Source organism: Eptatretus burgeri, chromosome 3 (assembly GCF_056783735.1).
Source record: "Eptatretus burgeri isolate ZD-2024b chromosome 3, Ebu_testis_v1, whole genome shotgun sequence".
Taxonomy (NCBI): domain Eukaryota; kingdom Metazoa; phylum Chordata; class Myxini; order Myxiniformes; family Myxinidae; genus Eptatretus; species Eptatretus burgeri.
Genome location: NC_140963.1, coordinates 77352861 through 77379838, shown reverse-complemented (window position 1 = coordinate 77379838; position 26978 = coordinate 77352861). Strand labels below are relative to the sequence as shown.

The 26978-nt window shown below is 44.3% G+C and overlaps 1 protein-coding gene across 1 annotated transcript; it reads right to left on the bottom strand.

The window, feature by feature from the left end:
* Positions 1–1475: 1475 nt before the first annotated feature.
* LOC147030234 (retinoic acid receptor alpha-A-like) lies at positions 1476–26514 on the bottom strand. The gene is made up of 7 exons (XM_085874069.1): positions 23748–26514; positions 22526–22674; positions 10457–10598; positions 10151–10311; positions 2822–2998; positions 2109–2313; positions 1476–1876 (listed from the first exon to the last, which is right to left on the bottom strand). The coding sequence occupies exons 1-7, from the start codon at positions 23872–23874 to the stop codon at positions 1491–1493; spliced, it is 1347 nt and encodes a 448-aa protein (XP_085730195.1). The 5' UTR covers positions 23875–26514; the 3' UTR covers positions 1476–1490.
* Between the last annotated feature and the right edge of the window lie 464 nt (positions 26515–26978).

Here is a 26978-nt window from a genome sequence, read left to right as displayed (position 1 = left end):
AGATCGGACCAGTGGTTGTCGAGAAACAGCGGTCTCACACACACACCACACACCACACACCACACACCACACACCACACACCACACACCACACACTGCTGGAATTATAGATAGATATGCCACAACAGTCTCTTGAAAGTTTGGGTTTGTTCTAACTGTTCACTTTTGCTGGGGTTAAGCTCAGCTGTCAGAAAGACTTCAACACCAAGGCTACAGTGTATAATATATTTGGGCCCATTATTGATTCATTCTATTTCTGACTCTTGAGTGCCTCGAGGGTTGGTGGTGGTCGTATGGCAGCTTAGCTGCCGGGGTAGCTATCATTTCTTGAAGCGCGACTGTGTCGCTGATGCAGTGCCCCTCTACCAATACACACACTGGAACTGGTACTCATTTAGCTGACCTCGGAAGGATGACAGGCTGAGTCAACCCCCTGGTGTATTAATTCAGCGGCCGACGGTGCTTGAACTCAGGACCCGAGGATCCCAAGCCACCACCCTAACCACTGAGCCAACACCAGGCTACTAGAGGGTTAAAAAATTATTATATCAAGTCACAGACGAATCGAACTTTACATTATTTTATGCATCGAACAAGAAAATGAATTCTACAAACCAATCTGTCTGGTGGAGTCTGTCGGTGTGAACTGCAGGGCAGTTAGTCCTGCCACTTGTGCACGAAATAGGCCATTTTCTGGCACTTGCAAGTGGCTCAAATTTATATGGCTCAGGGCCAGAAACTCCATAGTATAAATTCCCATCATCCTTCAACTCGTCCTTGGCAATATCAGAATGAAAACACTCAATTTCATCGCCGCTGAAATAGCTCTCTGATTCGCATCTCGCCATTGTTTACACGCTGTTTCCTAATGTTCACGAAGTTTTCGGAGAACGTGACGTCATAGCATCTTCGGTAAATTCCGGTCTGTTTTTCGATCACTGACAAAAGTTTTGACTTAAAAGTTAATTTTAGCATATTTTGAGTTTCAAATGTAAGGAAATAAATACCCAACGATTATTAATGTCCTTACAACCTTCAAATCACGCGGTCATCAGCGACCCAAAACCTGCTCTTTAAGTTTTTCGGTCCAGGCAATGCAAGTGGAGGTCTATAAAGCGATATTCACATAATTTTGAGTTATTTGCATTTTTGGGCCTCTTGTGCCCATGGGTGGTGTATAGGCTCAGTCACTGCTTTGCACCGATATCTGAAGTCTAAAATAATATAACCGCAAACTACTTGGTCAATTCCGTCCAACACATAATTACCTTTTTGTTGATTTACTTCACCAAAAAAACCCTTAAGTTGGTGACTTGTACTGTCAAAGGACATTCTGAGCAAAATCCCTCAATATTCCACATTATGGGGAACAAATTCCTTTTACAACAGCTTGGTGGATCCAGGTTATCTGCTCGCTTTGTATTGAAATGCATTTAAAGACCACCAGACTGATGGTTAGAACGTCCTCTCTGAGTCTTGGACGTCGGTGGTTCAAACCCTGGCCGAGTCATACCAAAGACTTGAGAGTATGTGCTGCTTCCTTGCTTGACGATCAGCATTTAAAAGGATAGAGCATGGACAGACAATGGCAAACCACTCAGTGTAACCCTTGCCAAGAAACCTTTGGCAAGCATGAACTCTCAATGTTGCATGAAAAAGATTGACCACCCACTCGTGAGTAAAGTGCTGGTGTACAGGAATTGAATTGCAAGGAATACCTTTGGCACTGATTCCCCGCAGATCTGTTATCTTCATTAACAGTTTGGGAAACATGTGAGGTTTGTCGGGCCTCCTCCAACGCATGTACAATTTGAGCGCTTCCAGCAGCGGTTCCTGCAGCTGATCCACTCGGTCTGGCTCTTCGAGGTCTTGCCGGTCTGCATAGACAGACAACCACATTGGTACTTTATGGTTTGGCAAGGATTTTAATTTTACTTGAACATGCCATGTGATTTATCAGGAAAGATATGGAAGTATATGGGTGAGTGAGGTTTGCAGAGAAGACAAATGGAGTGGAGGGAGTGTGGTTCCACAATTTTGCATAATAAACAAATTGTCCCAGAATTTTAAACACAAAGGTGTGCATTTGCCATGGTCAGGGGAACATACCACCACAAATTAGGCAGATGGCGCTGAGCAGGCCTGCTTCAGTGTCGTTCATCTGCAGTGGTAAAAGCTGAGTAGCAAAAGCGAACACGAGGTCGGTGAGGGGACCGAAGCCTGCGTTGTGCATCTGAGTGCGGTTCAAGGTCAGCCCGTCTGAAAATGTCATGGTGTCTTTTTCAGGTGTGTAACGGGTGCAGATTCTTAAAATCTGTGGAGAGATGAGGTGGTTATGCACATGTACCTTTTAACTTTCCATGAGTCCTGTAAGTAGACTGCAACGACCTACCACCTATTTTGCCTCCATTTTTGCAGGTTATTGTTGAAAAATATCACATTGCACTCGAGCCATACGTGTTCCCAAAATGTGTTGCAAGTCTGGGTCTGCATCGACAAACTGATAATTTGAACTTTAACCTTTATTTATGTGCAAGCCCCATTTTCGATAAACATGAGTTGAGATTGGCCAGCACTCAAACAAAACAACCATCATGGAGAGAGTTCTGCTTACTCTGGGGTTTAAGCTATTTTGGAAGTTTGCTTCTTCGGCATGCAGTTGAGCATAACTCTAATCATTTGTGAAGATTGTATTTGTTAACTGAAGTATTATTCAAATTGTTTGGAAAAGCATGATTGCTGCTCAATTGTTCCCCCACCCTTCCTCCCAGTTGGAGGTATGCACATGCTCTTATTATAGGGTTATTCCTGAAACAACGTACCAGGATGTCGAGGCAGGCAGCTTTTAGCAGCGTGATCTGGTCTGCAATTGAAAGACCCACAAAGCCAGGTAGGTGTTTGGCAAACTCTACGATCTTGACGATGCATTTGGTGGCCAGTTCGCTGAACTTGTCCCACAGACTCAGATCCAGCTGCACCCGATGCTCTGTGCTTGAGTGCTGGGATTTTCACAGGGATACAGTGCAAGCAATGTCCTTTCAAGCATGCGTTTGGCATCTTGGCTCAAGTTGATTACGTGATTGGCCTCATTTTTAAATTGAACATCGCAATGGTAATGACGAGCTCTAAACACAGGGCATACAGTCAGTTATAAAGCCCAGGTACAGTCAAAAGAGGGAAAATTATTTGTGAGGGTGAGTGACAGATTCCCATGTCTGACATGAACAGACACCGACCATGTGAGCACACATCTGCGCATGTGTGGAAAATGTGGCAATTTCCCCAAGTTTTACAATCTTCATGCGAAGAAAGCTGAAGTCTCGGAACAAAAGGACATCTACAACTGAAGCCGTTGTACTAGGAAAGGTGGGTGTTTTGAAAATTGGGACGATCCGGCTCCAATGCCCGTCTCCCTCCACCCCTGTTCATTTTTCGACTACAGTGGCCTGCAAAAGTATTGTTATCGGGTGTTATCAAATGTATTTTGCTTTTAAACTCACAGAGAGAAACCATTTAACCTAGCTTGGTGTTGATTTATTGGTTCGGGTGCTGGTTTGGGATCTTAGGGTCCTGAGTTTGAGTCCCGTGGCCACTGAATTAACTAACACCAGGTGGGTTTGACTTAGCATATCATTCTTTTGAGGTGTGTGATATGAGTACTAGTGTACGGGTATAGGGGAACTGCATCAGTGGCATAGTCGTGCCCCAAAAAACGTTAGCGACCCGGCAACCAAGCTGCCATACGCAACAAGATTTCAGCAGGGCAATGATCTGAAGCATAAATCTAACCTGGAGTGGCCCAGTCAAAGTACTGACTTGAACCCAAATGAACATTTATGGTGAGACTTTGAGATTGCAGTCCATTGATGATCCCCAACAAACTTGGCAGAACCAGAGCAATTTTCACATGAACACTGGGTAAAGATTTCACCATCTCACTGTGCAAAGCTGGTGGAGGTCAGGTATGGGAGCATGCAGGGGAGCAGCACGTCACTGCTTCCACTTTCAGCCGGTACTCCAGGGGCCTCCCTCTCGCCATCGCCCAGGCAGATGCCGAGCCCATCCCCATCTCCTGAAGATGCTGATCAACCTGCTGCAACCAAGAGGCACATGGTCTGCCCAGTGGCCTCCTCCACTCACGAAGCTACCTCGCTGAGAGAATCTGGTGAGCAGGATCAGCATCAGGAAAATTAGCCACATGTCCATACAGCCGCAGCTGATGCTCATTGACTACGCAAGTAACAACTCTCATTTGACTCTCTCAACAACCGCTCGTTGGATACAAAGTCCAACCAGCGATAGCCAAGGATTCTCTGAAGAGTCCTGGTACTAAAGGAAGTAAATCTCCATCTCAGAGTCCGAGTCTCACATCCGTAGAGCAAGACTGGAAACACCAAAGACCTGAAGACTCGGACTTTCGTCTTCCTGCACAGGTACCGACATCGCCTCACTCCATGGTCCGGTGAATCCATGACTCCCCAATGTCCACTGACCTCTGACTCATAGCCAGCAGAGAAATGAATATTACTGCCAAGGTAAGTGAATCTCTCCCTGACCTCAACATCCTTGCTTCAAACAGGTACAGACAAGATTTGCCACATCAAAGATGTCATTGAAAGCCTGGATCTTCGTTTTGACCCAGGAAACCCTAATCCCAGTGGCTCCAACTCCTCACTCACCACCTTGAGGGCACCCAAAAAGGACATCCAGTCTCCCGCAAAGGTGACTGCATCGTCTGCCAAATCAAGGTCAGAGCTTGACATTCCCAAATGATGCACTGCAGCTTGATCTCTACGACATCCTCCCTAAAATCCAGTCCACTCAAGTGCTGAAAAGTGTGGGGGGCAGCATACGTTCCTGACGAACTCCAGTAACAACTGGAAATAAGTCAGTGATGGAACCACCACATATCACAGCACTCTCAGTACCAGAGTATAGTTCAGACATCAGATTGATCACTTTTGGTGGCCCCTCACGAAGACTAAGAATCCTCCAGAAGGCATCCCGATTCACTGAATCAAACCATTTGCAGAGGTCAAATTAGGCAGCAAGCAGCCCCTGCTGAAACCCTGGTCTGCATTCGGTGAGGACCCGAAGAGCAAGCGTACGGTAAATCATTGACTTCTTTGGTGTAAATCCTGACTGCTCTGGATGCTGGTGCTAAAGCAGATGATGGCAAACCCGAACAAGTATTATCCGAGCAAAGACCTTGAAAGCAGCGTCACCCGTCAGTCGTTGTTGCAGTCATGGTGATCACCCTTCCCTTTCCAGAGAGGGAAAACTAGGCTCCTCTTCCAGTCAGTTGGGATGATGCCTGTGTTCCAGGCAGAGCACATAACTGCATGCAATGACATGGGTACAGCATTCCCACCAGCCTTGAGAAGTTCAGCATGGATGCCATAGATCCCAGGACCTTAACCCCATTTCAACCAGTTCACTGCAGCCTGTTTTTCCACAAACGAAGGTGGATCACAGTTGATTGGAGGCTCAGCAATAGGAATAGTAAGCCCCTGACATCCAACTCAACAGCTGGTGGGTCAGCCTGGTACAGCCACTCAAAGCAACCGGCCCAACGAACCTTAACTTTGGATTCCTCTGTCAAGAGTCCACCACCCTCCGTTGTAACTGCAGTACACTGAGGGACGGGCTTGAATGAACGCAATGCACAAATTCCCCTGTAAGCAGGACGAGAATCACTCAACCACAGGTGATGCTGCACCCCTCACAGATTCCTCGCACAAAGGCCTCCTTGTCCACCCTCAGCGCATGTGCAGTTTTATGCCTCAACTCACTGAACACCTCAGCTCTGCCATTAAGGCTGGCCCTGCAACGCTGATCATTAGTATCCAGTGTCCCTTGAGAGACAAAATTTTTCTTCGCCTTATGGTGAGCTCCAAGACATCCACTGGCAACATCAAGGATCGTGGCCTTGAAAGCACTCCACGACTCTTCAGGATTCCCCAAAGCACACAGACCCTCCAAATCCCCACTCAGCCTGTTTGCAAACTCATCAGCTACCCGCTCATCCTTGAGCTTGCCAACATCCAGCCGTGGTGGTGATGGTACCATTCTTCCAGATTTAAGCTGAAACTTCAGAGTTGAGACAACAAGCCTGTGGTCGGTATTGAGGAACTGAGCACTGCAGTAGACCCTGCCATTCTGCATCATCCTCTTGTGACCATAAACGAGCACATGGTCAATCTCCTTTGCCACACCAACAGCGTTGGAATACCCAGTCCAGCGATGAGCCTGTGGGTGCTGAAACCATGAGCCAGCCACCCTAAGTCCACGACTTCTTGCAAAGTCAAGGAACTTAGTGTGATTATGGCTCACAGTTCCAGACAAATGGGGACCAACACGTCTCATCATTGAAATCTCCCAAGACTATAAGAGTATCTCGCTTGGCGCACTGATCAACCAGTGACTCGATCATGGTATAAAATGCGTCCTTCACAGTGAGATAACTCACCTGTCCGAGCATAAATAGAGACCAGGGAAATGACACCAAAGGAATGATGAATCGTTAGTGTCACAATATGCTCGTTGACCGGTGTTCCCTCAATTATCATTGCAGTCAGCTTATTGGACACAGCTACAGCAACTCCTTGGGCATGGTAACCATCAGAGCGACCAGACCAATTGTTGGTGTAACCACCTGTCATGATCTCACCACGATCTGGTCTCCGAACCTCAGAGAATGCTGCAATACCGATGTTCCAACACTCGAGCTCACATGATAACAGACAGGTGATCATCCTCTCTTAAGGATAGGATATTCCAGGCTCCCACCCGAAGGGACCGCCTCAGGTTAATCCAAGACCGCCGTCTGGTGGGCAACACCTCAGCACCACTCCACCACACACCATCGCAATCTGACCCGGGTAGGTTACCCCGTGCTTTCCTCCTATCATGAAGGAATGGGGATCCCGAAGGCTTTGCCCCAATTCCGTCATCCAGTGAGCTGCCCTGCAGAGGGCAGCTGCACAGGAAGTACTCCCACAGAGTGGGTTTTCATATTTCTTTGCATTTGTGGGGTTTGTGGAATGAAGGGGTTTACGATGGTGGGAGTGCAAATCCTGCCACCAACCTCCTAATAAAAAGTAACCCAACTGCAGGAGGACATCGGCAGACACAGTTGGGCACTACATATGGATGGCCGTTGGCTCACAAGGAGCTTCTACACCTTTTGACAGGTTTTGTTTTTAATCCTGCTGGGTGTCCATGTCCACACACCCTCCTCACCAAAAAACCTGGTGGGGGAGACGGTTTAGTCGCCGATAACCTGACCATGGAACAGGCTAGTACAGGTTTACATGGTAACTGGAGCAAGTCACAGATCTAATCTGGCCTGACCTGACAATAAGGTGGAGACCTTCCTGGAAAGACTCATAGCAGTTGTTGCTGCAAAAGGTGCTTCCACCAAGTAGTGATCTAAGGGGCTGAATACTTTTGCAACCAGTGAATTTTGATTTGCACATGATTTTTTGAAGGTATTCCTGACATGTGACCTCCTTCAACTATAACAGTGTTTCATTTGATCTCTTCACTTATGATGAAAAAAGTTCATTTGGACAAAATCTTTCTATGTGATTCGTAATTCATCTAAATGTGGCATTATTGGAAGGGGGTGAATACTTTTACAGACCACTGTATTTTTTAAGCAAGTGTTATATAAACTGAGTCGGATAAAGAAAAGTACATTTGCATGCGAGTGTGGAGGAGGCAAAATACTTTGAAAAAGCAGGGAATCCAAGCAGAAATGGACAAACATGGTGTAGAGGTGTCTTCGTTCCATACATTGATGCATGTGTGGTGCTGTCTCTAAAATAAGCGACTGACATTAAAGAGCTATTTTAACTGGGGATTCCAAAACGAAAAGATAAAAGTAAAATTGGAATCGTTTCATCACAAATATCTCACTATTCATCCAAGCTCCTTTGAAATTGCTCTTCTGCACCACCAGTGCTACGCACAATCACCCTAATCATTCCCCGTGACCCCACGTGCGGCCAAAGCTCCAAGATGGACGTGTCAACCGTGCAGAGTAACCTTGATTGTGAAGAAGTCAGCCTTGGCGAACAAGCCTCATCCGATCATGTCATACATCTGAGCAGGGACAAAACTTCAAACGGGCACACCTCGTACTGCCAGAAAAAACCACATTATCCAGGGGTACAAGTGACACAAGTCCGGGTCACCAATGCAGGTATACAAGGGATACAAGTCCAGGTGCGGAACCCTCACAGATTCACCGCTGATGCAGTGCCCTCTGTATGTTCAGGAGGAATTTGGAATTTTTTTCAGGAGATAGCTCGCCTATGCTGCGAAGGACACCGTGGGATCTTTAACGTCCACCAACTAATACCAGCAGATGGGACGCCAGTTTAACGTCACCAATTCAACGATACAAGTCCGGGTATGGAACCATCAATCAAAGGATACGAGTGATGTCAGTGCTGGAAAAGAAACCCTTGCAAATACAAGCATAGAAGTCAAGATGTGGAACTCTCATCAACTCAAGTCTGGTTATGCATACAATTCCAGTTATAGAACCTCACCAATCCAGGTATGCAACTAACATAGTCCAAGGATACAAGTAACCCACATACATACCCAAGTACTATTTTACAAATCATTCCGAACTTGTCATTTTGTCCCAATTTCGTCATCGTCGAGGTAGAAGCTCATGAGGGAGGATGTGAGGTTAACAACCGATTATTGGAGTGGTGGGAAGCAAGTGGAACAAACAAATAAGTATGATATGACAAATAAGTAGTGAGTGAAGACAAAAATCGAGGGTATAGGCATGATGTCTGATATGAGATGGTTTTGAGCCAGTAACTTGAAGGACGAGAGAGAGAGAGAGAGAGAGAGAGAGAGAGAGAGAGAGAGAGAGAGAGAGAGAGAGAGGGAGAGAGAGAGAGAGAGAGAGAGAGAGAGAGAGAGAGAGAGAGAGAGAGAGAGAGAGAGAGAGAGAGAGAGAGAGAGAGAGAGAGAGAGAGAGAGAGAGAGAGAGAGAGAGAGAGAGAGAGAGAGAGAGAGAGATAACGAGAGAGAGAGAGAGAGAGAGAGAGAGAGAGAGAGAGAGAGAGAGAGAGAGAGAGAGAGAGAGAGAGAGAGAGAGAGAGAGAGAGAGAGAGAGAGAGAGAGAGAGAGAGAGAGAGAGAGAGATAGAACGAGAGAGAGAGAGAGAGAGAGAGAGAGAGAATGAGAGAGAGAGAAGGAGAGAGAGAGAGAGGGAGAGAGAGAACGAGAGAGAGAGAGAGAGAGAGAGAGAGAGAGAGAGAGAGAGAGAGAGAGAGAGAGAGAGAGAGAGAGAGAGAGAGAGAGAGAGAGAGAGAGAGAGAGAGAGAGAGAGAGAGAGAGAGAGAGAGAGAGAGAGAGAGAGAGAGAGAGAGAGAGAGAGAGAGAGAGAGAGAGAGAGAGAGAGAGAGAGAGAGAGAGAGAGAGAGAGAGAGAGAGAGAGAACGAGAGAGAGAGAACGAGAGAGAACGAGAGAGAGAGAGAGAACGAGAGAGAGAACGAGAGAGAGAGAACGAGAGAGAACGAGAGAGAGAGAGAGAGAGAACGAGAGAGAGAGAACGAGAGAGAACGAGAGAGAGAGAGAGAGAGAGAGAGAGAGAGAACGAGAGAGAGAGAGAGAGAGAGAGAACGAGAGAGAGAGAGAGAGAGAGAACGAGAGAGAGAGAACGAGAGAGAGAGAGAGAGAGAGAGAGACAGACAGAGAGAGAGGCACACACACAGAGAATGAGAGAGAGAGAGAGAGAGAGAACGAGAGAACGAGAGAGAGAGAGAGAGAACGAGAGAACGAGAGAGAGAGAGAGAGAACGAGAGAGAGAGAGAGAGAGAACGAGAGAGAGAGAGAGAGAACGAGAGAGAGAGAGAACGAGAGAGAACGAGAGAGAACGAGAGAGAACGAGAGAGAACGAGAGAGAACGAGAGAGAGAGAGAGAGAGAGAGAGAGAGAGAACGAACGAGAGAGAGAGAGAGAGAGAGAGAGAGAGAGAGAGAGAGAGAGAGAGAGAGAGAGAGAGAGAGAGAGAGAGAGAGTGTAAGATTGCGAGCAGAAAGATTCCATTTTGGGAGTTTGACCATGAGTGGGTCAATGGAGAAGTGTGAAGGGGTTTGTTTGGACAGTACGGAACACTTACCATGGTGTACTTTCCGAGCTGATAGAGAGAAGGGAACGTCTCCTCATGAGCTTTCCGTACTTTCTCCACGAGTTCTTCCATCTCAGGTGTCAGTGATCCGTTCTCCATGCACTCCAACTTGAGTGTGTCCTTCTTCTTTTTATTCCTGTCATTACGTACCGCTGCAGGTACGCACAGTCCCACCTTTTCATCGTGTCTTTCTATTTCGCTACACCGTTCATGATGCTTCTCCCCTCTACCTGTCTTCCCTCCCACCCCCTGCTGGTAAATAAATCAGACACAAAGGTAAGAGTTGTTTTAACTTACACTCCTTGGACATTCCCACTTCAAAGCATTTCTGTAGACGGCAGTACTGGCAGCGGTTGCGCGTCACTTTGTTTATGACGCAGCATTTCTCACGATGACATGTGTACGACATGTTTTTCTGGATGCTTCTGCGGAAGAATCCCTGTACACACACACACACACACACACACACACACACACACACACACACACACACACACACACACACACACACACACACACACACACACACACACACACCAAACAGCACAAAGGCTAGTAAGGGGTTACCTACATATTATGAACACATCGATGGGATCATTCAAACCAATGGTCCCAAGTAACCCACATCTGGTGGGTTTGGCCCACATTTTCACCTCCAACCCCACTGACCCACCGATGTTGTAATAAACCCACATTTTATTCCCAATGAAACCTTTGTCAAAGCAAAAAGCAACAGCAAATCAGAACGATTCTGTCGTAAGCATCGTGCAACTGCAACCGTTTGAAATGCCACTGTATGATCTGCACTGGACTTATCATTCCGTGATGTCTTTGTTCGGTTTTTTTTTTTCCGATCGTAACGACTTCAGTTTCGAGTGACGATCAAGGATCCAATTTTCTGGCGACTCCACCGAAGAAAACGGAAAAATTCATTTATTCATTGAATTCCAGCGAGAATGGTCAAAATGATGTCCTTGCATCAAACTGGTAATTGCTGTGTTCAGAGTGTGGTCCCAATGGATGGATGGAACACTAGTTTTGGACTTTGCTTTCTGAAGAAGAGTGTTGTTCCCACCAAGACTCTTTGCCAAAAGACATAGTGTTCAGGAAGTGAAAATAACTGTGACCACATTGCTACCGCTGATTAGGATGAATTGTATTGACGAGACGCACCCGCTCCCCAAGGGAGAGGATAGGGAGGTTATGTTATCCTTACTAGAAGTACCCGCTCCCAACGGGAGCCGTCAAGGGGGTCATGTTATTATATTTATGCCTATTTTACTCCAAGGGGTCCCAGGATTACACACCCAAAAAATGGCTGCGATCGGTTCAGCCGTTTTTGCGGTACCTGGGAACAGACAGACGGACGGATGGTAAATTATAGTAAGATTCAAACGTGTCATCCAAAATACCTCTCGCTGAACAAGTCAAAACACCTCACCGCACTGGAAAACGTGGGGACCTCTCACACTTGGAGCGGAACAAGACATAATTTACATGACCTCCACCCACCCTCCCCCTCCCAAGACCACTAGCAAAGATAAAAACAACCCAACGTACTCATTGGGGTCATGCTGATCCCATGTATGTAGCAAGTCTGTATGTAATCTCCCAGAAAACTGTAGCAGTAGTAGTGTCACACACACACACACACACACACACACACACACACACACACACACACACACACACACACACACACACACACACACACACACACACACACACACACACACACACACACACACACACATCCGTGAATGATAGTATCGAGTAAGGATACCTTCTGATCGTCAGAATATTCTACTTTGAAAGAGTAGAGCCCTAACAATAGTCATCGTACACATATGTGGAGTTATCTTTACATTATTTAAACAAAATTAGTCTTGAGCTTCTGGAAGAGCTGTGTGATTGAGTTTTTCTTTAATTTGAGAAGACACTTAATTTTTCTCTCCAAACAGCAAAACCTGTGTGGCTTCACACGAGGATGAAAAAAATATGAGAAGGAAAAAAAAATGATCGGATCAGTTGTAAAATATTTACCATGGTTTCCCATCCATTGTAACCTCGCACTTGTGCACTCGCCGCCATGCCAAAGGTACAGCACTTGTCTTACCTCGGCAACCCCCAGCCTTTGGCTGGACTCTCATTGACAAATAACAAACTTGGAACCAATGTTCAAACACACCCTATGTGTCCCTATCACATGTGCAACTATAAAGGCTCTCGGTAGAGTGCATACCTCCACCAAGCTGACCAGTTTACATTTTGTATCCCACTGATTAGATGGGCTGGATCTGAAACCAGACCTGAAACAAAATCGAATTGACTTGTTCTTCTCACATAATCCACCAAGTTTTGTCATAACTCGTCCACAACTTTTTTGAAATATCATTCTATACTGGATACCTTTTTTTTGACCCATCTCTCAATGGTGATGAAACACTTACAATATTAAAAAAAAATTATCCTATCCAGATCTTCACCAAAATCGAATCATTTTGTCCTTGTCACATCACCAACCTCTCCACCAAATTTTGTCCGAATCCATCCACAACCTTTTTGAGATATCGTGTTCACAGACAAACACACAGGGGTGAAAACATAACCTCCACCCACGTCCGCCAGGTTGAACGGTTGATGTTTTGTATCCCACCGATCAGCCAGACCTGAACCAAAATCTAAATGCCTTATTCTTGTCACGTACCCAACCCAGGCACCTGGTTTTTGTCATGATCCGTCAACCTTTTGAGACATCATGCCATGGATTGTATTTTAGCCCGATCTCTCAATGCGGTGAAGAATCAGGAAACGTGAAAGTACCCGGGTGCAGAACTTCACCAAAATTGAATTAATTCATCCTTGTCCCGCACCCAACCTGTCCACAATTGTTCGTCCAAATCCGGCCACGACGTTTCGAGATATCATACGAGACATTTTGAGACATCGGTACAAAGCCGCCATGTTTGCCGCCATGTTTTTTGGCCTCGATGTAAACTCCACAATTTGAAAGTATCAGCAGTTCTGACTTCCCCAAAAAGTGTTGATTTGTCCATTTTGAACACTCATTTATTTTTCTTTACTCGGTAATCCCTTAATTTTTCATTATTGTGCGAATATTTGTAATAAAGCAAACATGTTAACACGAGTAGCCAATCGGTCGCCTCCTTCCAGAGAGTCAATCAACGCACGGGATGCTAGGAGTCACGGAGTCAAAAAGGCCAAGGAGTCATGGGAGCTCATCATCATGACATGTCAGAAGCGTGCACCTTTATTTACAAGCCCTTTCTCATCCCTATTCACGAGTCACTCAACGCGTCAATATTTGATGGTGACTTTCGTTCGACTTTATCAAGACTATTGAGCAAAGTGGACTTCGTTTGTTTGGCTAAACAACCATGATGACAACGAATGAGTTTTCCTCTTCTGCTTACCGTCTTCGACACCATTTTATATGCCATCAAGTCCTTCCTTCTTCACAAACAGCTGGAGAGACGACGAAGGAGTAATCATCAACCAGACTTCATCTCTAACACGCCATTGCATTGTAAATGTGAGTGAGATTTATTTTCTTCTGGTTGAAGCATCATCATCATCATCTTAACCAACACAATGAAAGGAATTATCACCACAGATCTAATTGTATCAGATTTGCCTTGGTCGGTTATGTTTTCACATCTGTCTGTCTGTCTGTCTGACTGTGAGCACGATATCTCAAAAAGTTGTGGATGGATTCGGACGAAACTTGGTGGACACGTCGAGTGTGTGACATTGACGAATTGATTATAGTGTTACGGCTGTGGAAATTCGCAAACCACCATTCAGGACCCGTAGGTGAGATATCTCTTAAGTACATGTGTAGTTAGCCCAAACCCGTTGTCTAAAGGGAATTTATGTGATTCATTCGGGCTGCGACGCTGTGAGATAGCCGTTTTTCTGTTCTATTTTTATTTTGAACCAACCACGTCTCAACCGCCATCACACAACAACCACCTTAACCACCACGCCAGCCATCGTCACCAACTACAACCACGCTCCAACCCTCAGACAACAACAACAACGCCAACAGCCACAACCTTTACCTTCACAACTCAATCCCGCAAACATCGTATCACCGTCATTCCCAAACGGCACCATCACCATCAAACCACCACCGATAAACCCTCCACCACCCTCACCTCTTTCCTTCTACGGCCATTCCCGCACCACCTGTGAACACTAAGCGTCAGGCTGTCTTGGGCTCGTTCAGCGATACGCACCGAGCCGCGAGTGCAAATAGCGGCCTTTCCGAGGAAAACTCAGATCACAAACGCTACACGCCCACTTTCCTCCGTCCAATTAGCAAGTGCGGAGCGGCTTGGCCCCGCCTCCAGGCACGTCTGTGTGAAATCCATATATGCAAATTGTAGGATCAGGGGAGGTTCACGCCCACTTTTCCTCCATCCAATTGGCGAGCGTGGCTCCGCCCCCGAGGTCATCCTGATCCGGATATTTGCATATTGTTTTCTCCTGCCGGCCTATAAAACGGTGAGCGCAAGGCGAATCGTGGCAGTAGCAGAGTGTGGCAGTAGCAGTGTGTCGGCAGGGCAGCGTGAGTCGAGTCATCGGTGTGGCAGCGCGTTGGGTTCTGCAGTCAGCTGAGGAGAGTTGCGGGAAGAGGCAAAAGAGCTCGGGTCCGAGGCGAGAAGGACGGTGGTCGGCGACGAGGTCGCGGTGTGAGATCGCTCGTCACGGGACCCAAGCCAGCCAGCCATTCTCCTCCCCCAGGGCATCAACAATTCCCCCTTTCTCCCACACTGAGATAGTGCAAAAAGGGGGCCCGTTCCCACCCCACTCCAAACGTCGTGCCAACGAAACCCGCCAAGGAGCACGGAGTCGGGGCACAGCCACACGGCCACATCTGCGGCTCGTCCGCCAACGCATCACGAGGACACGGGTAGGACCCCCCCCAGTCTCGTGGACCTGGCCGCTCCTCCAGGTCACGTGCACATATTGGCCTCCAGGCCTGTCTGCCCCCTTGTCTATGAGGGTGGCTTCTTTCCTTTGCTTTTGAGTAAATGTGTGTTGGCGCCGTCTGTAAAGTAGAACTGTATAAGTGTTGCCATGTGTACGCGTATTCGGTAGTAACTCTGCGTCATTGTTTCTTTTGTTTTAACTGCTATATGTGCATTTTGACTGTTTGGCGGTATATGTGTGCTTTCCGTGTGTCGCGTAATAAATGTGCATTGTGTGAACTGTTTTCCCGTTTCGCTTCGTCTTTTCTTTATTGACCCCCCCCCCATCCTGCTTCACGTAAAGGGTTCGTAGTGGGCTTAATACGCCCACTATTTAATCTGAACCGTCCAGGTCAGCGATAACACCGCTCAGTTATTCCGATAGCACGGAACGGGCCGCCCAAGCGGCCCGTGTCTGGAGTCGACCTGCGGCGAGGTGCGATCGCCCGGTCGACCATTCGCGCAGGTACTTAGGTCTTACGCAGGTACTAACAAAACATAAACTGTTCAGCCTGGTGGAGGTATGTGCTCTACCAAGTACCGTTCTAATTTAGTTTTGTGTCAGGTCTAATGGAATTACATCCCCAGAGAGAATGGCATAGTGGTGTAAGTGAAAGATAGTCTGACGTGATGACCTTCACCACATTTCATACAGGCGTTGATGTTTAATGTGGTTGAAGTTGCGATGGGTAAACATAAACACTTTTCCCTCTTTGTTCCAAGTGAGGTCGACAGAGATTGCTCATCAAAAGGAGATGCGTAGCTTCAGACTCGATGGTTCAATGTTGATATTAGCTTCTTGCAGGTCTCTGCTTCTCAGGTTTAGTTTCTCATGACTGTGCCTGTCATTCGATCCTCACTAGGTCCATGTCTGTTGATCAATAAAACATTGGATGCAAAGACAGACCATCAGCTGAATGTCCGTTGAACGAAGACCTTTCTGACCGAGGAGGGATGACAACTCAAGGTAATCACGCAAGACTTACAAGGTGATCTCGCATCTTGCTCACGCGTCAGTGGCTATGAAGGGTCTTCACATGACCTTTCTTGGTTATTCATGGGTGTAGCTTAGGTTTTCTTCGCTAAGGCATATGATTTCTGTGCAGGTCATTCGATTAGAAATGGAGGATCATAACAAAAAAAGAAGAAGCCGAGAATCACAATGACTTCCTGCTACTTATCATTGGGAGGAGTGTGAGAGGAGTTCAATATGGAACACCCTGTTGGTGTTTAAAGAGCTAGGAAAGTGATGGTTACGCAATTTATGTGCATTTCCATTTAAGTTTTGATTTTTGGAAAATTTTAGACTTTTATGTGATGAAAAGTATATTATTTCAGTGTTGCTTTAATTCTAACATCGCCATCACCCACTCCTCCCTGAAAAAGGGGTTGGTTTCACATTGCCTTTCGCACAGGAAGAGACCGAGCTGACGACGTTCAGTCACCAGCTGAGGTTGGTTCACTGATCGAATCAACGTCTGGCGTTGGTCGCCTGGAACGATACCAACAACAGATCATTGTTCACCCGATAATCTAATTAACGTAGGGTTCTAGGTCGGCTGTACCTATCAATGACGGACTAACGTTTGTCCACTGATTAAATCAACATCAGCCCAACACAGCCTGTTCACGTTGTCCCAACATACACAGGATAGTCGTGCCAGTTGGGTTCGATATGATCATAAATTCAAGCCTTCCATGATGAATATTTCCAAGATAATTTTCCTTGGAAGACAAAAGTATTTTCTCTATTTTTTTCTTTTTTCTGCAGAAGACGAACATCAAGGTTCACTTTACGAACCAAACATGGACACACTGTCTTCACCCATGATTTGATCGAGTCTTTTTCAGGGAGTTCAGTTTCATTGCTCACTTATTCCACCATTGATACACTTTCTTTGGCACCTCTTTCCAAAGTACTGTCCAAATGAGCAGGGATAACCAACAGCTTTCCTGCGATTGTAAAAGCTCAACTGAGGAAGAGTGACTCAGATGTCGATGTGTGTCCAGCATTCTGTTCAGCACTCTGTCCCATACACAGCATAGACATTCTGAGGTCCAGGCAAAACGTACGAGAGCGTCATCTCCTCGAGTACGTCATTCTACAATCTCATTGTGTCATCATTACCTCCACTACCGAAGGTGAAGGAAGTTATGTTTTCACCCTTTTCTCTCTTTGTTTGTTTGTCTGTTTGTGTGCAGGATATATATATATATATATATATATATATATATATATATATATATATATATATATATATATATATATATATATATATATATATATATATATATATATATATATATATATATATATATATTTTGGTGAAGATCCAGTTCTGGATCTGACTCCGAGAATTTTTTTTTAAGTGATTCTTCATCATTGAGAGATTGCGCCAAAAACGATAGTTCGCACGATGTCTCAAAAATGTACTGGGCCAAATATGTACTCGTGGATGAGGCATTACGGGGTGGAGGTATGCGCTCTACCGAGTGCCCTTCTAGTTTTGGGGATGTTCATCTCACTTTTAATGCTTGTAAGAGTCACCATTGATACCGCTGGTTACATTTGATGTCATTCGGCCACAGCGTCGGAGTCATTTCCCAATGCAATTTTAATCCGAAGTCGTGGTTCTTGGCGGACAAAAAGGAAAGAAGATCAAGAGGCTTCAACTGAGACAAAAGGACAGAAAGGAACGAACCAAAAGTCAAAGAATGTACAAACATTACTTCTAAAAAAAAAACAACAGAAATGTGGGGCTTGGCAGGTAATTGGTGAGAATAATCAAACATTGAACCATTGGAAATGGGAGACAGCATGAGGTGGTGGTGAGTTGCAACCTTGAAGCGGGAGGGGAGGGAGGAATGTGATTGGACAAACACAGGGAGGCAATTTCACAGGGGGAGGGGAAGACATGGACAAAGGAATTCAGGTGAATAACAAGCCTGGACTTTGAAAAGTTGACAAAGGGAGTCTCGTTGGATGAATGTGTTCACCCTGGTAAAGCTGGCGAGGGGATGATGCGTGATAAGATGAGAGGGGTTAAAGGTTCAAAAGATCATCAACCGGTCAAAGGTGAGAAAGCAATAGGCACTGTGTTTGATGGTCTCTTGGTGGTGTTTCCAATGATTTTTCAGAGCCTTGGCCTCCACGTCTGCAGATGGTGGGATGCAGGTGCTCCAGTTCACAAGGGAGGCCGATATTCTATTATGCTTTGAACAAATGCCTCACAATCTGTACTGGTAAATTATGGTCAGCATGGAAAGGTGGTCTGACCAGAAAAGGTCATGGCTTATGGTGAGGCTCAACAGCTTAAGGGACTAACTTTGAATGTATGAAGGTAGATGTACCTGACAGTCCTTGTGGGGAGAAGCTCAGGATGTGGGTCTTAGCTGGAGTGAAAGACATGTTTCATATACTGGAGGAAATGAATGTTTCATGGAAAAATTATTCTACATAAGCATGCTGTCTTTTTAATAACCACAGAGGAAATCTGTTGTACCTGCTGTGAGAGCAAACATATGCTGATTACGTGTCATTTCATTCAAGGAGTACACACTTGGTCTTGGCCAAATCGTATCTTAAAGCTGTTCACTGCCTCAGGATTGGCTGCATCAACAAGGTCTTTCAAAGCCATCATCTTATGATTCCATTACACAAAGGCCTTCGTCTGAAGCGCCATTGATTCACTGGGGAACAATTTTTTTTCTTATTATCTGTTGCATGAGATTTAAAAAAAACTTATTCTATGTATTTTTTCAATGCTGATTTCAAATCTGAAATCGGTTTTCCTCTACATGCTCTTGTTTTCATGCAATTTGAAACTTGCGATTTTTGCAAAAAAGGACATCCATTGCTATTTGCACTCGGGATAACTTGAGAACTCGGGGTGCGATTTCGGACTTTAGTGGAAATATACGATGCCGAAACTGCTAAATAACTAGAGACCGTATTCGTTTTGCTGCGAATGATTTGCTCACGATTTATTTGACATTAATTTTCTTTATCTTTATTGATATATGGCTGTAAAAACGGTCATTATTTTATTTTTACCTTTATTGATATATATATTTATCTTTATTGGTTTATATTCTTTAACTTTATGTTTTTCTTTGTTTCAGATATGAACATGGCTTCTTCAATAAGACATAAATGTGTAAATAATCCTGATGCATTCTGTTATGTATGTGGCTGCTACACACTACTTAGTCAAAAGTGCAATATAACATCGTTTGTAAGGCGTGCCTATAAAGCCTATTTTGATATTCCTCTTGGCGACCAAGACAAGAAATGGGCTCCTCATATTGTATGTCATAATTGTGAGGAAATGCTTCATGACTGGACAAAAGGAAAACGAAAGGGTCTGCCTTTTGGAGTTCCCATGGTTTGGCGAGAACCCAAGGACCACGTAACTGACTGCTATTTTTGCCTGGTCAACACAAAGGGTGTCGGCAACAAAAACCGGCAAAAGATCTCCTCTCCCTGTATTCCCTCAGCAATTCGACCTACTCCGCACTCTGAGGAACTCCGCGTTCCAGTGTTTAATGGTTTTGTCTTATCTGAAGATGAAGGCAGTGAACATGATCAGCAAGAGCACGAGGGTCGTGATGACGGGCTTCAAGAAATGGTTTCAGAATCCGAAGCCTCCTCATTTGATACCAAACAGTCATCAGCCCCTCAGCAGTTTAGCCAACCGGAATTGAATGACTTAGTGCGTGATTTGGGGCTCTCCAAGAAAGCAGCTGAGGTATTAGCCTCCAGGCTGCAAGAACACAATCTACTTGACCACTCTGCAAATGTTTCATTTGCATTTCATTTCACTCCCGAAAGCGGGACCAGATCTTTGTCACCTTTTTCTCAGAAGACAAGCACTTTGTTTACTGCCATGATATCCCAGGTCTTCCCAGGCAATTAGGTGTTACTTCGTATAATCCAACAGAATGGCGATTATTTCTGGATACCTCTAAGCGCAGACTCAAGTGTATTCTCTTGCACAATGGCAATGTTTATGGAGCGGTTCCAGTTGGTCACTCAGTGCATTTGCGAGAAGAACATAATGACATAAAAATGGTCATTGACTTACTCAAATATTACGAGCACAACTGGATAATTTGTGTGGACCTAAAAATGGTCATCGCTCTCCTTGGTCAACAGAAAGGCTTCACAAAGTTTCCTTGCCATCTCTGCATGTGGGACAGCCTAGCTTGAGAGAAACACTGGATCCAGAAGGAGTGCCCATCCGTGAAACTCTGGAAGCAGGCAAGCCAAACATTGTGAATGACCCAATTGTCAGCCGAGAGAAGATCATTTTCCCCCCACTCCATATCAAGCTCGGCTTGATGAAAAAGTTCATGAAGGCATTGAGTACTGATGGTGAATGTTTTCAACATATAGTTTCTACTTTTCCTGCTTTGTCTTTCGAGAAAATCAAAGCAGGTGTGTTCGATGGACCTCAAATTTTTGCCCTTGTACGTGATGAGGAATTTGTAAGGAAGATGAATGACAAGGAGAAGACAGCGTGGCTGTCTTTTGTCGCAGTTATACAAAACTTTCTTGGTAACAAAAAGGCAGATAACTATGAGTTTCTGGTTACTGGAATGCTGTTGGCTTTTCATGATCTTGGGTGCAACATGAGTGTCAAGCTCCATTTCCTGAATAGTCACCTTGATCAATTCCCTGAGAACCTTGGGGCTGTAAGTGAGGAACAGGAAGAGCACTTCCATCAGGACCTCATGACGATGGAAGAGCGTTTCCAAGGGCGATGGGACAAAAATATTATGGCAGACTACTGCTGGAGCATCAAACGAGATTGCCCTGTGGAAGTCCACAAACGCAAGAGCTACAAGCGCAAATTCTTGCCTGAATAGGACCTATTTGAACTTTGCATTCCATCCTTATCAATTGTTCTGAATCACCCATAGTCTTTATGTCGAAATATGTTAACTTAAATTCCTTTTAATTCAAATTGTAACTTACCAAATAAATGTTGAAAATGTTGAATTGCAAAATATATGTTTAATATAAATTTGCTTTTAATACAAATTGTAACTTACCAAATAAATGTTGTTAATGGTGGATTGCAAAAAATCTCGAGCTTACTGAGAGAAACTAACTTCAGATTTGAATTCAGCACACTCAAATTAGGTAAGATCAATGCAACAAAAACTTTGTTCCCCAGTGTTATGGATCTCCTCACATGGGCTGGTGCTATCACTTCCCTTCCCTCCCCCCCCCACTCATAAGGGGCTGGAGTCTGGGCCCAAAACATCAATGGCATCTTATGATTGAGGAGCCTGAAACTCAGGGTCTGCTTCTTGCTCACCACAAACAAGTTGGTTTCTCCCCACAGTCTTTTACTGGCTCTGCTCATCTTGTCTTCTTGCCCTTCCACCCAACCCAACCCAACCTCCCCACCCCACACCCCCCCCCCCCCAATTCCACAAAGTCTCATGCCTCATTGTTACCCTTCACCACGTAAGCAGATCCTTGTGTGTAAATTCTCACCTTTGCCTCAAAACGAGCATGGGCTGAACTTCGTTGGATGCATGGAGATAACCGGCTTCCTTTACTCCAAATCAAAGCAGCTTCTCCATCAGTTGTAGTTCCTCATCAGGTGTGAGGATTGAGGGTGTTTGTAACGTGCCATAAATGTACTGTGCTTTGCCTTTATACCATAACAAGCAAAACAGAAAGGATCACAGCTTACTCCACCAGAGGCAACTCCAACAGAATGAGGTGAAACTCCAGGAACCGGGTTATGTCAAGTAAGGGACTCTGTGGTTTGGTGTGGCATTAGGATATTAAATTAGTAGGAATTGCTCGTGGTAGACCGCTGCCAAACACACAAACCTGGCACTTACTGTGACTCGAGGAACTTAGAATCGCAAGCATTTACTGCTATTTGGGGACCCTGGAACCACAAGTACTGACGAGGAACCTGAAATCGCAAGAACATTTCACCTGTTTTGTGTTGGACACACAACATGAGGATGAGGTGTTAGCTTGCGCCGAGATGCTGACAGTTCCAATCGATTAGAGAGATCAAAAGTGCACTTGATTTTTTTTCAGCCAAGTCAACATCTTGGTGTTAATAACCGAGTGCCAAAAGCATTGGTCTGCACCGGCAAAACTTGCCGACCGAAGAAAGACCCACAGAGGGTGCAATACGCCCTGAATGAGGTTAAATATTGCTAACTACAAATACAGTATCGAACACTTTTGCTCTGCCTGACAATTTTGCAATTATTTTCAAAGCGTGACCAACGATGAGCGGCTTCTTCAGCGATTGCCATGAGATGCAGCCCAACACTATCGTGCAGTGTAACAAAGAACATCACAAGAGGGATAACAAGTGCTCAATCACTCACTGACCTTGCAACCTTCGCATGAGCTCACGCCGTAGTGGTAACCCGATGACTTGTCCTGACATATGAAGCACGGTTTGTAAACACGTGGCGGGAGTGGGGGGGATGGTGGACTCGGGACAATCTCCTCGGAGCTACTACTGTGGCTTTCAGCCGCTGTGGGGTGGGTGGTAGGTGGGGGGAAGAAGTGCACAAAGAGATAGAGAGAGCTCCATCAGCAAGTTTCTTTGAATTTGAATTTGAACCTGGGTTGCCAACAACATCATGAGCCACGACTTCAAATGGGAACACCAACAGGTCAACCAAAGTTAACCCTCCAAGAATCCTAATGAACACCGAACATGCATATTGCATAACTGAACTGGGAAACCAACTCTTTTGTGAGGCCAACAGGTCAAAGGTCAACTCAAGGTCAAAATACTAAAATAATCTATTCTCATATGATTGAATTGAGATATTAAACAGCAATTGCATAGTGCCTCACTGAATTGAGAAACAAACTATTTTTGATGTCAAACGGTCAACTCGAGGTCAGGATTTCTAAAATCATCATTTTCAATCCAATTGGCTTCAAATTCCAATAGTAATTGCATGCTGCATCACTTAAATGGCAATTCGATTATTTTTGAGGTGAAAATATCAAAGGTCATCTCAAGGTCAACTTTATAAAATGAATTTTCATTTGAAACATAATCAATTTTCATCTGATTGAACTGAGCTTTGATGAAGATCGTCATTTTTAATTGTGATGGAATGGACAATTTGAATGTATCCATGGCAACTATTTTTAGGTGGGGGTGGGGTGGGGGGATGGATTTTGCAAGTATTTTTGGGAAAATTGAATATTTTTAGCTCACCTGGACATCAGTCCGGTGAGCTTATTTGATCGAGCAGTATCCGGAGGTGAGTGAATGTGTGAGTCTATAAACACTTCAGTCATTATCACTCGAACCAAACATGCAGTTTTGATGAAACTTGGCCAAAAGCTTCACATCTGATGCCGAACGAAGTTTTGTTGACCGCATCAGAATCTGCACTCATTAAGGGGGTTTATGGGGTGGGGGGGGGAGAGGAGGTGACTCCTCAAAATAGGTATTTGCTCCTTTCTCCGAAACGACACACACAATTTCGATGAAACCTGACCACAACCTCAATTGCCCATGATGTACTAAAGTTTGTTCATGGCATTAAAAAAAAAATCAGGGTATAAAAGAGTCTGCATAACACACCCAACTCACTCGCACAGCCCGAGTCGTTAGTAGATCGCTTCATTTCTGAAAAGAAGTAACAGACCATTCGATAGAATGGAAAATAAAAGCAATCAGCATGTGGAGCACACGTGCACAATCCCAGCATGCATCTTCAACCGGGTAATTTCCGCTCTCCAATCCCACGATCCTGAAACTTCCCTTACCTAGGTAATTACTTCCCAAGCAAATTAAACAACTTGAGTAAAGGAATCAACATCATTAGTAACGGGGTGATTTAATAAAATATTTTACCATGTGAAGCGTGCTTACATTTTTCTGTGCACCTTACATCTGCGAGGGATTTAAGTGACTGTTGCACTCCAAATCCAGGTGAGCTTCAGGACGTGCGGTCCCATTTTTCCAAGTATATTGGTTGGTCTTGTGCATTATTCTGTGTGTCTGTCTCTGTTTGTGCCATGAAACCGATCTTCGCCGACAGTTCAATTTTAAACCAATCTTCACGAAATTTCAACATATGGTAGAGTCGAGTTCATCATATTAAGCAAGGAGCCAATTGTTTTGAGGTCAAAATATCATCATCGGTCAAAGGTCAACAACTTTGTCGAATTTCTAAAATCTTCAACTGTCATCGGATTGACTTGAAATTTGAACAGGATCTGCATATCAGGTCACGGAAATCATCCACAAATTATTTTTGAGGTCAACATCTGCCAAAAGGTCAAGAAAGGCGAAAGGTCAGCAACTTCACTGGGATTTCTAAGATCGTGAATTTTCATCCGATTCACTAGAAATTCAAAGAGGATTCACATATCAGGTCACTGAATTCAACCACAAATTATTTTGATGGTCAGATTTATTTCAAGGATTTCGCAAGCATCATGGTCTGTATGAAGTCTTTCTTGTTATTGGACCTTTACTACGTCTATTAATGGACTATTGGAACATACCTTTTAGACTTGAAGACCTTTTGAACTCACAGATGTTTTTGACCTCTTGAGAATTTTTAAGACCCTTTGCACTCCCAAAGACCTTTATACCCCTGAGACATTTTAGACCTGCAGTACCCTTTTAACTCCTTCGACCTGAAAACCCCATAGACCCTTGAGAACCCATCACAACCATAAGTCCCATGATAACCCCAAGACCCGTTTGACCCTTGAAAACCCGATGAGCCTTCCAGAAAAACTGAAACAAACTTGCCAAATATTAGACCAAATTTCCTCAAGATGGAACCAAACTTGCCCCAAGATAAGACCATATTTACACAAGATGGAGCCAAACTCACCTAAAATTAGACCACATTTCCTCAAGACACAACCAAACTCACCCAAGATTAGACCAAATTTCCTCAAGATGGAACCAAACTCGCCCAAGATTCGACAAAATTTCCACAAGCCATAACCAAACTCACCCAATATTAGACCAAATTTCCACAAGACGTAACTAAACTCATCCAAGATGAGACCAAATTTCCACAAGACATAACCAAACTCTACCAAGATTAGACCAAATTTCAAAGAGATGAAACCAAACTCACCCAAGATTTGACAAAATTTCCACATGATGAAACCAAACTCGCCCAAAATTAGACCACATTTCCACCAGATGGAACCAAGCTTGCCGAAGATAGACCACATTTCCACAAGATGGAACCAAACTCACCGAAGATTAGACCACATTTCTACAAGATAAAAGCAAACTCACCCAAAATTAGACCAAATGTCCACAAGACATAACCAAGATTAAATCCAATTTCCACAAGATGGAACCAAACTCACCCAAGATGAGATCAAATTTCCACAAGGCATAACCAAACTCTCCCAAGATTAGACCAAATTTCAGAGATGAAACCAAACTTGCCCAAGATTTGACAAAATTTCCACAAAATGAAACCAAACCAGCCCAAAATTAGACCAAATTCCCACAAGATGAAACCAAACTCGCCCAAGATGAGACCAAATTTCCACAAGATGAAACCAAACTCGACCTAAATTAGACCAAATTCCCACAAGACATAACTAAACTCGCCCTAGATTCGACCAAATTTCCAAAAGATGAAACCAAACTCGCCCAAGATTAGACCAAATTTCCACAAGATGAAACCAAACTCGCCCAAGATTTGACAAAATTTCCACAAGATGAAACCAAACTCGCCCAAGATTCGACCAAATTTCCACAATATATAACCAAACTCGCCCAAGATTAGACCAAATTTCCACCAGATGGAACCAAACTCGCCCAAGATTCGACCAAATTTCCACAAGACATAACCAAACTCGCCCAAGATTAGACCAAATTTCCAAAAGACATAACTAAACTCTCCCAAGATTAGACCAAATTCCCACAAGACGTAACTAAACTCATCCAAGATGAGACCAAATTTCCACAAGACATAACCAACCTCTCCCAAGATTAGACCAAATTCCCACAAGACGCAACTAAACTCATCCAAGATTTGATCAAATTTCCACAAGATGGAACCAAACTCTCCCAAGATTAGACCAAATTTCCACAAGACAAAACCAAGATTGCCCAAGTTTACACCAAATTTCCACAAGACATAACCAAACTCTCCCAAGATTAGACCAAATTCCCACAAGACATAACCAAACTCGCCAAAGATTAAACCAAATTTCCACGAGATGAAACCAAACTCTCCCAAAATTATACCAAACTCCCACAAGACATAATAGTCTAGGCTCTGGGGAGGGGGTTCATGTCCATTACTCTTCCATGGCGTTACCTTGGATTTTCTTGTTCTATAGACTAAGACCTTCAAGAAAAGTCTGGGTAACACTTCCAGACCAAGTACGTTTTCTCTACAGCCCCGGCCAAACATTTACGGTTACGCCCGTAGTTTTTCGAAATTGATGATATCTGAGTTCCTGGGAAAATATCATTATCCGGCACACACAAATGGTTTATTTTGCTCTGGTTTGATTTTTGGAGTGCAATTAACTAATTTCTATTGTGAATAGTTACCCTAAATGCATTACAATAACAAGAAATTGCTATATTTTAGCCAATTTTTTCAATGGAATCACATTCGGGTTGAAACGTACCTCAGTTTCCAGGCAGTGCTATTACCTAACTATCGTTTCAAATGGACCCAATGAGAATCAAAACAACCTTGCAAATGTTTATATACACAAACAATTTATATGTAAACGGGAGCAATTTATCTATAACAGTTTATTTTCAGAGGAGTCGTAGTTTTGGTCCAATAAGCGATTTGACGATTTTGATATT

Coding starts and splice junctions, on each gene's coding strand:
- LOC147030234 (XM_085874069.1), bottom strand. CDS start 23,874: ATGCTGGGATTGTGCACGTGTGCTCCACATGCTGATTGCTTTTATTTT. Junction 10,312..10,456: donor AGTGGGAATGTCCAAGGAGT/GTAAGTTAAAAC, acceptor GCGTACCTGCAG/CGGTACGTAATGACAGGAAT. Junction 2,999..10,150: donor AGCTCGGAAAGTACACCATG/GTAAGTGTTCCG, acceptor TGAAAATCCCAG/CACTCAAGCACAGAGCATCG.